Here is a 12,115-nt window from a genome sequence, read left to right on the forward strand (position 1 = left end):
GGAAAACTGTTTTTTTTTTTTCCAATTGTTGAAAACCCTAATTTAATAAAATTTACACCTTCCAACCTTTAAGCTTCTAAGGTTAAATTTGGTTTGCAAAATATCTATTCCATGGAATAAGATTGAATACAATAAGAAATTTGTTTATAAAAGTAGTAGCTTCCTTGTAACTTCATCCAACATATAATAAGAAAGGAATAGACATTCCCATGGTAAAGTTTGGGAATAACTATTCCTTGCCTATTCCTTGTTATGGATGCATAAGAAGTTTCACATTTTTATTTACTTTGTAGTAACAACATACTTTTTCACATATATTACTAACTACAACTAATCTATTCTTAGGAATAGGCATTCTGCAAACCAAGCAAGTTGCTGATACACTTTCTCAAATCTTGTCAAGAAACTTCAAAGCATAGCATATTTTAATCAAATCTGTGGTTAAACCACACAAACTCTTAACAAACTTATAAATCCCAAAATAACAAATTAATATCAGTTATTCCACCATACAACTGTTTATAGAGAAACATTTTTCTAAATCTATGGCATTTCCCTGCGTCAATTTTTGTATTATGGCCAAAGATGTGATTTCTATGCATACTGGGACTTTAAGGGTTTGATTTACCAATGGTAGCAAAGCCAGGTATTTTTCATATTATTGAGCAAGTGGATGAGTTAAAGGCTTGATCTATATTGAACTTAAGTATCACTGTTCACTTAGGCAGTTGTCGGACGAGGACAGACATTATATGAAAGATGAAGGTGAGAGAGATGGGAATTACACGGAACTAATGGCCAGCTTCCTAAGTCTATTCAAAGTCGTAATTTAGAGGTTAGTCAAGCCTTCAAATGCCGCAATATCCCAAGCTCGATTAGGTGAGAGAATGATTGAAGTGATTAGCTTTGAACCTCGATATATGGCTGGCTTCAATTGAGGAGCATTCCATTGTTACTGCATGAGTAAATAATTGTCCAAAGGGAATTGCTAGAATAAAACTTCAGATTTGGCATAATCTATTGTTCTGATATTGAAGGAAAAAGGCCCATATGCACATGGTGGACGAATGTTAAGCTGCAGGCAAGTACATGTCACATTATCATGAGCATTTGTACATGCAACTTGTTAATATTAATAGGTTGCCATGTTGGTGGTTGGGGATAAGTAAAAGTATGTTGATGCTGAAAGACCCTAAGTGAGGTGGTACTCTTAATTCAAGGCTAGTATGCAGGCTTTTAGGTAAAACTGAGAAAACCATTGCAGTCACTAAGCATGCTTTCAAACATGGTTTGATTTGAAGGGGAAGGAGAGGAAAGCCATATTTTTTTTTTTTAAATTCTTACCATCATGTCTGGTGCATAGATGTCCAAAAAGGAAAGTGGTAATTTTTAAAGAATGTCAACATACAATACTCGAGGCACACCCTTCTGGGCCTGCAAAATTTTTCCTCTCATAAATGAGCAGAGCTGAGCAGTCAATTTTCAAAAAGCATGTTAATGTAAATATTTAAAGCACAGTGTTACATTGGAACTAGGAAGATTTCGTGTTGATTTTCTTTTCCAAACACGCAGCATAAAGGATGTAAGAGATACAATGAGGGCAAACAACAGAATAGGCATTGCACCAATTCAAGCATTTAACTGGAGTAATGTATTTAAGCCTCCTCCTTCTGATAGGTTGAAAATAAAGTTACAGCGTCCGCTAATCTGTTGTTACTTGTTAGTAAATGGAGTGGAATGGAAGTAGAGCTTAGGTGTGAGATGGATCACTGGCTTCCATAGAAAGAACTTGCATATTGGAAGGCAGCACAAAGAAAGAATGAAAAAGCTTTTTGGTTATGGCATTTACAATGATCAGATTAAGAAGAGGACAGCTGTTTAATTTTCTAGTTCCAAGATAGGCCTGCAGGGCCTTGGACAAAGTCGAAGTTTATGCTTTTTCAGACTCTTAACAACTCATAAAATTGAGGAAGAAGATTGTGATGCACTTGTTTTCAAAATGTTGGTTCATTCTAAACATCAATCCAAAAAATGTATTGTTGATGGTAGTTGTTGCTTAAAAGTTGTAGCAGCAGCCATGGCTGCTTTCAAATTTGCCAATTAGCATCACCAACTGTACAAACCTATAACATGGGTTGGTTAGATAGCACTTGATTAGTTGATTTCCACTAAGATAACCCTTTTTTATTTTCTTTTTACTTGGTCTTTATGAAGATTTTATGATGGTGACTTGGTGTAACATGATTGTCGGAGGAGCTACCCTTCTTTACCAACCTTGTCCATATGATTGAGATATGCATCACAATGGGAAAGAAATGCATGTTTTATGGTTTGATAAGAAGACTTTTTTGTTGTCAAGCCTATGGGTACAACTGAAACTGGGAAAAAAATGTGGAGGTTAAAAGTATTACTGTAAATTGTTGCCTTTTGTTGACTGGCATGACTCATGAAGCTGAATCAGTTTTATTTGTTGCTATTCTTTAGGAGCTGAATAAGTTTTATTTGTTGCTATTCTTCAGGAGCTGAATAAGTTTTATTTGTCGCTATTCTTTAGGTGCTGAATAAGTTTTAATTTGTTGCTATTCTTTAGGATTATGACCATTTCTTCGTGCTAATTTTTAGGCACTTAGCTGTTATGCTCAACATGTAGCAGGTTTTTCTGCAATTCGGTTTTCATTATGCTGTATAAATAGATAGTTTGTTGCTTAATAAAATTCAGTCTTCTGCAGTCTCTAAATCAGCTTCTCTCATTATCCTTAGTCTTTGGTTTTCAAAATATCCAATAGATTGGTATCAGAGCTATGATCTTGAGGGACCTGTGAGATTGAGAGAGCTCAAACACAATTCCTAAACACTTACCACCTATCTCTCCAAAAAAACACAACAACCTATTCAGAATGAATTTAGAAAATTCATTCATTGCAATTGCACCTCCAGTGTTTATGGAACAAATTATCAGATTTGGGCTATTAGAATGGAATTCTATCTTGATGCTAATGATCTATGGGAAGCTGCTGAACAAGTATATGAAGTTCCACCCCTGCCAAACAATCCAACTCTTGCACAAATCAAAAATCAAAAGGTGATGAAGCAAAGAAAATCAAAAGCAAGAGCAACCTTGTTTGCAGCAGTCTCATCCACCACTTTTACTAGAATAATGACACTGAAAACAGCCAAGGAAATTTGGGATTTTTTGAAGCAAGAATATGAAGGAAATGAAAGGGTCAAAGGGATGCAAATGCTGAATTTGATCCGAGAATTTGAGATGCAAAAGATGAAGGAATCAGAAACAATCAAGGAATATTCTGACAAACTTCTTGGCATTGTCAACAAAGTAGGACTCCTTCGTACTGATTTTTCTAATTCTAGAATTGTTCAAAAGCTCATAGTCACAATTCCTGCAAAGTTTGAGACTATAATTTCATCTTTGGAAAACTCAAAAGATCTGTCAAGCATACGTTGGCAGAATTGTTGAACGCACTACAAGCACAAGAACAAAGGAGGCTTACGAGGCAAGAAAGATCTATGGAGGGTGTTTTTCAAGCCAAATCATAGAACAACAATAGTGGCAAGAACAATGATGGTGGCAAAAACAAAAAAAATAGAACAAAAACAACAAGCCTGGAGGCTATGCCGCAACAACAAAAATAGCCAAAGCAGCAACACTCAAGTCTTTCCACCTTGCTCCTACTGCAAAAAAACCAATCAGCCACAGAATAAATGTTGGTGGAGGCTAGATGCAAGATGTCACAAGTGTGGTCAGTTAGGGCACGTGGAAAGGATATGCAAGACTCAACAACAAGCCAAGGCTGCTGAGGATCATGCTTTGCCACCAACAGCTTTACAGAAAGCTGGCTTATAGATAATGGTTGTACAAACCACATGACTTATGATCAAGAGCTATTTAGACAGCTTGACAAGACTGCTATTTCTAAAGTCAAAATTGGAAATGGTGCACATATTGTAGTAAAAGGCAAAGGAATAGTACTGATTGAAGGCCACACAGGTCTAAAATTAATTTCTAATGTTTTATATGTTCTTGAAATTAATCAAAACTTTTTGAGTGTTTCTCAGTTGTTGGAGAAAGGTTATAAGGTGTTGTTTGAAGAAAAAAACTGTGTGATTAAAGATACAAAGGGCATAGAAGTGTTCAAAGTTCAAATGAAAGACAAAAGCTTTGCCTTGGATTTGATGAAAGAGGAACAAGCTGCTGTACACAAAGTAGATAGCAATATAGTGCTTTGGCACAAGAGATTGGGGCATTTCCATTATGCTGCTCTACTTTTCATTAAGAAGAACAATCTGGTGAAAGGCTTGCCTGAATTAGAGGAGGAGCCTCCTAAATGTGCTGCCTGTCAATATGGGAAGCAAACCAGGCTTCCTTTTCAACAAAACAAGGCTTGGAGGGCAACACAGAGGCTACATTTAACACACACAGATGTGGGAGGACCAATGAAAACACCATCATTGAATGGCAGTAAGTATTATATTGCTTTCATTGATGATTACTCTAGAATGTGCTAGATTTATTTTATGAAGCTTAAATCTAAGGTTGCTGACATCTTCAGGAAGTTTAAAACTTGGGTTGAAACTCAAAGCGGATGCAAAATGCAAGTGATCAGGTCTAATAATGGAACTAAATATACCTCAGAAAAATTTAACAAGTTTTGTGAAGATGTAGGCATCAAACATCAGTTGACAGTACCTTATACTCCTTTACAGAATGGTGTTGTGGAGAGGAAAAATCAGACAATTATGGAGATGACAAGGTGCTTGCTTCATGACAAAGAGTTGCCAAATAAATTTTGGGCCGAGGCTGTAAATATAGCAGTTTTTCTGCTAAACAAATTGCCAACAAAAGCTTTGTTGAAAAAGACTCCATTTGAAGCATGGTATGGCTATAAACCAAAGTTGCTTAATCTGAAGACATTTGGTTGCCTATGTTTCTTTTACATCCCTCAAGTTAAGAGAGACAAATTGGACAAAAAAGCAGAATCTGGGATTTTTGTAGGCTATAGCTCAATTTTAAAGGTCTACAGGATCGACATACCACAAAGCAACAAAGTAATTGTCAGTAGGGATGTTCAATTCCTTGAGTTAGATAACCGGAGTTGGGAGAATGACAAGAAGCTTGAGGTTCAGGAGGAGAAGGATGATATGGATGATGAACCTGTTAGAGGAACCAGATCACTCTGACATTTATCATAGGTGTAATGTTGCTGTAATGGAGCCTACAGGGTATGACAAAGCTACAACTGATTAGAAGTGGATAGTTGCAGTGAAGGAGGAGCTAAATATGATTGAAAAGAACCGGACATGGGAGTTGATAGACAAACCTAAACACAAGAAAGCTATAGGAGTCAAGTGGGTTTACAGGACCAAGCTCAATCCTGATGGTTCTGTAAACAAGTACAAGGCAAGACTTGTTGTCAAGGGATATACCCAGATGTTTGGGGTAGATTTCTTTGAAACTTTTGCCCCAGTTGCCAGGTTGGATACCATAAGGATGTTCCTAGCTCTTGCTGCACAAAAAGGTTGGGTTATACACCAAATGGATGTTAAGTCAGCCTTTTTGAATGGATACTTGGAGGAAGAAATCTTTGTGGAGCAACCTGAAGGGTCTGTTTTTCAAGGACATGAGGAGAAGGTATATTGATTGAAAAAAGCCCTGTATGGTTTAAAACAGACACCAAGGTCCTGGTATAGTAGAATTGATGTACAATTAGTGAACTTAGCCTTTGAAGAAAGTCTGAGTGAATCTACTTTATATATCAAGAAGACTGATGATGAAATACTTGTGGTATCTCTGTATGTTGATGATCCACTTGTTTCAGGAAGTAGCAAGGAGCTGATTGATAAGTTTAAAGAAGAAATGAAAGATGTCTTTGAAATGACTGACCTTGGGAGGATGACATTCTTCCTTGGTATGCAGGTAAGTCAAAAGCAAAATGAAATATTTCTATGCCAGCATAAATATGCAAAGGAAGTCCTCAAAAAATTCAACATGGAAGAGTGCAAGCCAACTGCAACTCCAATGAATCAAAAGGAGAAGTTTTTCAGAGAAGATGGAGCTGAAAAGGTGGATAAAAGGTTGTATAGGAGCCTAATAGGCTGCCTAATGTATTTAACTGCAACCAGGGCAGATATCATGCATGTAGTAAGTTTGCTATCAAGGTATATGCACTGTGCTAGTGAAATTCATTTTCAAGCAACAAAAAGAATTCTTAGATATGTTAAGGGCACAATTAATTATGGAATAAGATTCAGTCAAGTTAAAAAATTTAGTTTCCATGGTTATTCTGACAGTGATTGGGCTGGATGTGATGATGATATGAGAAGCACCTCAGGTTACTGTTTTAGCTTTGGTTCTGGAATTTTTTCATGGTGTTCTAAGAAGCAAGAAGTCATAGCTCAATCCACAGCAGAAGCAGAATATGTAGCTGCTTCTGCTGCTGTGATTCAAGCTCTTTGGCTCAAGAAACTTATGACAGATTTGCATATGGAACAACAAGAAGGCACACAAATATTTGTGGACAACCAAGCTGCAATTTTAATTGCTAATAATCCAGTGTTCCATGGCAAAACAAAACACTTCAAAATAAAATTGTGTCTTCTAAGAGAGGTACAAATGGAAGGAGAACTGCAGCTAATATACTGCAAAACAGAAAATCATAGTGCTGATATCCTAACAAAGGCACTTCCGAAGATTAGATATAAATTCTTGAGGCAGAAGTTTGGCGTATGCAGCTCCAGAGTCAAGGAGGAGTGTTGACTGGCATGACTCATGAAGTTGAATCAGTTTTATTTGTTGCTATTCTTTAGGAGCTGAATGAGTTTTATTTATTGCTATTCTTTAGGAGCTGAATAAGTATTATTTGTTGCTATTCTTTAGGATTATAACCATTTTTTCATGCTAATTTTTCGGCACTTAGCTGTTATGCTCAACATGTAGCAGGTTTTTCTGCAATTCGGTTTTCATTATGCTGTATAAATAGATAGTTTGTTGCTTAATAAAATTCAGTCTTCTGCAGTCTCTAAATCAGCTTCTCTCATTATCCTTGGTCTTTGGTTTTAAAAATATCTAACACCTTTGGCAGCGACTGGGCTATTCCTTGGATTCTCCAATGTCGCACCAGAAGAGCTATAGCCTACAAATAATGTCCAGCAAGCAACGGATTTTGTGGCAGAATATCAATTTCCTAATTTTTCTTCTCGTCATACATAAAACAATGACAATTAGCTTGTTAGACCTTGATATAGATTGTTAGGATCATCATATCCATTCCATGTATTCTATCAGTTACACTTTAGCATTGGTAATGTTTTAAGTAAAATAAAATGAAGTTGGGGACATCCTTTCAAGATGCTCCATGGTGATACACAATGAGTTAATGTTTCTCTAAAATCCCCTTGACCTAAAGTGTAATTGAAGCAATAAAACACTAAGAACTTAAAATAATGTTAAAATTTAAAACAATTTTATTTCACTCTTGGTAGAATATTTCTTGGCCTCTCTATATTTTGGATAATTCCCACCTGGACAATCTCAACCTTGATTTTTAAAGTGCAAACATAGTCTCCCACAGCTTCATAACTGCATTCTCAACTGGTAGGAATTTTGTGCCATGCTCATTTACCATTTGAAGATCCATTTCCTAGTACTGAATGCCTCTGGCGGTGGTTTTTATGGTGTCTTAATTTTGTATCATTTTGCATGAAATGGCTGCTCTTAGGACTCAAACCTGCACACATGCTTGGTGGTCTGACACTTCAATCACCCTACTAGATTCTGGTACTGTGGCCCCTTGCGCCATTGCTGGGGTCCATTATTAGCAATGAAAAATGTTCTTCTACTGACATCTGGTAGAATTATCAGAAATATAGAAGCAGAAAGGAAGGTCAATGGAGGTGTACAAACCCGTTTCCATGACATTATGTTGCAATTTAGAAGTCATTTCTGTTTAAATATATGTCAAGATTTTATTTGTAGCAACTATGCATTTCTTGAAAAAAATTTTTGCTCCTGTTTCTGTTTTCAGGAAGCCATGGCAAAGGACACAATGGAGCGCACTACGGAACCAGATCTTAATTTAAAAGCTTATCTGGCTGATGCATATTTGCATCCAATTTTCAAGTCATTTGAGGAAGCAGAGTTATCTGAGATCAGAGTAGACAAACACCAATATCATGTCACTAGTCCATCAGCAAGCGAACTGCATTCCCACTTCTCACATTATGACGACTATCATTACGAAAGCTGAGCCTCGAGTTAGTTGCTGCTGATCAGCTCACATGAAACCTTAAGACAGTTTTTCTTTTCTTCATCTTTTTGGAAAGAAAAAAAAAAAGGTAGGGTGCTTGCTTTTCCAATATGATTACTTTCCCTACAATTGTAATTATTGTTCCATTAATGTTTGTTTGAATCAGGGGCAACCTTTTCTTGAAGCACATATATTCCCAAATGGTTAAGAACTCCTTTCGCAGTTTCCTGTTCTGGACTGTTTCTTGTATAGAGTGGGTCCAAAAAGCACCCTAATAGATAAAAACAATCAGAGCCCGAATCATCTAATTCATACAGTTGAGTTTCATTCATCTCTTACTTGGGGCAAGTATGGTTTGAAATTGACATCCTTCTCTATACCTCATTTTTCTGAGCAAAATTGTTCCCATATTAGTAGAGTTGCTGACAATCCACCCTACTTGAAAGTTGAAAGCTATAATACCCTATGCCAGTGACGGATTCATGATCTTGTGGGGAGGGGAGCCTGATGAGACTATTTAGTAAAAGGATTATTTTGAGCACCTTTTGTAAGATAATTTTGTTATATTGTGTCTTAATTGGCAGTTCAATGATTAAAGTTTGGGACTTTCATATGAAGCTTAGATTAGAATTCTAGAAGGGGAAAAGAAGTAATATGGAATGAAAGACGGGTTACTTCTTTGGTGCAGCCCCAGCTTAATATGGTATTACTAAAAGAAAAATACCACAATCATTGATTATAAGAAGCATTAGAATCGAATTTAGAATATGATGAGAAGGGATTTTGATATATAGTCATTTAAATGAACCAAAGAAGACAAACTTAAAGAACGTTTGTATGTGAGCGTATGTTGCATGCCAAATCATTTATATATGTACAAATATTTAGTTTTAAATAAGTAATTTTTATAAAATCTAAATACATGATGGAAGTGATATATTATGTGAAAAACAGCAAAACAGAAAAATAAATTGGGCATTACAGTAAAACCTAATAGAAATGGATAAAAGATGTTTGGGCAAAAGGAAACCGGTTACAAATCCAACACAAAGTTGAGTTAGGAAATGTCATGACAAAACAATGAGAAAAGCAAAAGGCCAAACAAATTCAAAAGGCTGAGAGGACAGGAAAAGAGGTGACAGCTGAAGATGCTATAAAAAATTTATTCCACCATTTGTGCACTCTTTGGCTTATTTCTGAATCATAACAAATATTCTATTATCTAATTATACAAAGCTAGCAATATGATAGAATATAAGTTACAAAATAAGAATTTTCAATTTTTAATTTACTTAAAAAACAAAAGATAAAAACTGGCTTCACATAATATAAGAAGATTTTCTTGGTCTTTCAAAACATCTATATTACAATGGTTTATACACTGCACAAGCACCAAAATAACATTATTTTTTCTAAAAATATAAAGCAAAGAAAATAAATAGCCTTGTTGTGACTATTGTCTTTGAAAAATTTGAAAGAAACTATTGTAAAAACAAATAGAAAATACGGCAGAACAAAAAACGCTTTAAGGCATGTTATTATGGCCTTTTTCTTAAAACGTTATTTGCCTCTACCAAATCGGTATGTATTGAGTCAACAAATACGCTTTCAGGATACAATGAAACCCAAAATATAATCTGATATCAGTTTGTGTTATACACAAACGAAAAACTGATCACAAATATCGTTAGAAGAATCTGATAAAATTTTAAGAATTCTGTTTTTAGAGAAAACAAAACCCAGAATTGAAGAAAATATGATTTGTGAAAGCTTTATGAGAGAAAGAGAATGAGAGAATGATTGAATATTCAGTTGGATTTTTAGAATTAATTTTGTCTTTAAATAGATAGAATTATGCATATTCCCAACAATTACATTTTTTCAAATTTAAACTTGACATATTAAAATCTGACTGTTAGATTATTTATACGGTTCAGATCGCACCACTTGATCTTATAAAAAATATAAGATTAATTTTAAGTCATCCGATCATGATCAACGGCCACGATCTCCCAACAATGCAAGCGTGCTAAGTGCTTGTGCGCCAACTAAATGCGCCACTATCGCCCTACAGCCCACGCCACGCACACGCGCTTGCGTGTGCAGACGGTGGGGTGCACTAGAGTACACACTAACACTATTTCTTAACCAATTTTTAGGAGAATTTTTTACATTATTATTTATTAATGACTTTTCCTTTTTCACTCTTTTCAATGTGACACAAACACACAGTATTAAATTGTCCTCATAAATGCTTTAGAAAATACAGAAATGGAAGATTTTGAAAACTCATAAAATCGATTATTTTAAAAAATATTTCAACAAAATTTTTAGAATATTAATAAGATGTATCGCTATATTATTAAATTACAATCTTGACTAATTCTTCTCAATGCAACTTACTTTCATGTGAATAAATTAAAAATTCATCTCCTTAAAGTATATATTTTATTAATCTTGACAAAATTTATCCACATCACTGCTTCTTGTTCTATGCCATTTTCTCTCTGCCAAAGCATTCCAGTCTCTATCTTTCTCTCTCCTCCCAACTCGCAAAAGAAAGTTCCTTCCACTAGTTTTCTATCATTTGATTACATCACTCCATCTCTTCAATTCAAATCCAACCAAACATCTAATGGGGCCTAATTGGAACCCTAAATCATTGCAGCAAACCCCACATTGTTCATAGTCGAAATCCTAATTTATCAGATGAAACAAAATTGATGCAATTGAAACCCTAAATTATCACATTAACCAGATTGAATACAATTAGAGCACTAAACTATCAAATCAAATTGAATTAAATTAGCACTAAACTATCAAAACAAATTGAATTAAATTAAACACCATTGAGACCTAAAACATCACACTGAATCAAAATGGAAATCCTTACTCCCCCAATTGAGGCCCTAATTGCACTATCAGACTTCAATTTCCCCAAAATTACTTCCAATTGAATCTTCAACTGCCCAAAAACCTTATTTCATATCAAATTAGTTTTTAGGTCAATAGGTCCAACTAGTGTGACTACTTTAAGTCAACTAGATGACGTAAAAATAACAATATAATTCTATTATTATTTTAAAATATATAAAATTATATCTTAAAAAGAAAAGTAAATAAATAATACTAATTGATAAGAAAAATTTTAGATAATTATGACATTCCCAAAAAAGTTGTGTACACTTTTCACTTAAATTAAATGACAAACACATCTCTATAGCAAATCAAATATGATATGATATTTTAAATTAGAGTAGGAAAAACATAAATTATAAAGTTCATAGTACATAAACTATAATTATAAGATTAATCGTAACTCTTTTTGTTTCTAAAATGTAAATGATAAGTAGATTTTAAAAAAAAATTACACAAATTTATATCAATCGATTGACCCTGGTTTGAGTGTGTTTGTATCGATTAGTAGTTTTGTCAAATTTTTCAAATTTTTCAAGTCTTTAAATTATAAAATATGGTATTCACACCATTTCAATGAGTAAGCTAATTCTTAATCGAATTGGTAAAGTCCAAACTAGTATATAATATGAACATTAGATGTATGGTCAATCTTACTTACATTTCTAAGAATTCAAAGTAAATTACCACCTTTTGAAATTGTATAATACCACTTATTTTTTTGATAAACGAATTTCATAATAAATTTCATTTAGAGTATAAATTTATGAATTGTGGCATTAATATTATTATAAAACATAAACCCATGAACATACACAATGCTAATAAAAGAAGCATATTTAATTTGCCCATATCATTTTTTTTCAAATGATCTAAAAATTTAGAGTGAAACATAAGAACTCGTATTTTTTTTATCAATGTTCTAAAAATCGAACCAA

At 34.3% G+C, this 12,115-nt stretch overlaps 1 protein-coding gene across 2 annotated transcripts in view; it reads left to right on the forward strand.

Moving 5' to 3' along the window:
- The window catches only part of LOC131164425 (CSC1-like protein At1g32090), a 33,746-nt gene extending 25,150 nt beyond the window's left edge, over positions 1–8,596 (forward strand). Inside the window, exons 11-12 of one of the 2 annotated variants that reach the window (XR_009139263.1) lie at positions 8,040–8,349; positions 8,428–8,596. Coding sequence is in view for 1 of the 2 variants with exons in the window: in XM_058121602.1 (XP_057977585.1) it covers positions 8,040–8,261 (222 nt within the window). In the remaining variant the exon portion in view is untranslated. Of the gene's footprint in view, positions 1–8,039 lie in introns of both variants that reach the window. The other variant, XM_058121602.1, reaches the window with a different exon arrangement.
- The last annotated feature ends 3,519 nt before the right edge of the window (positions 8,597–12,115 follow it).

This window comes from Malania oleifera, chromosome 9, assembly GCF_029873635.1.
Source record: "Malania oleifera isolate guangnan ecotype guangnan chromosome 9, ASM2987363v1, whole genome shotgun sequence".
Taxonomy (NCBI): Eukaryota; Viridiplantae; Streptophyta; class Magnoliopsida; order Santalales; family Ximeniaceae; genus Malania; species Malania oleifera.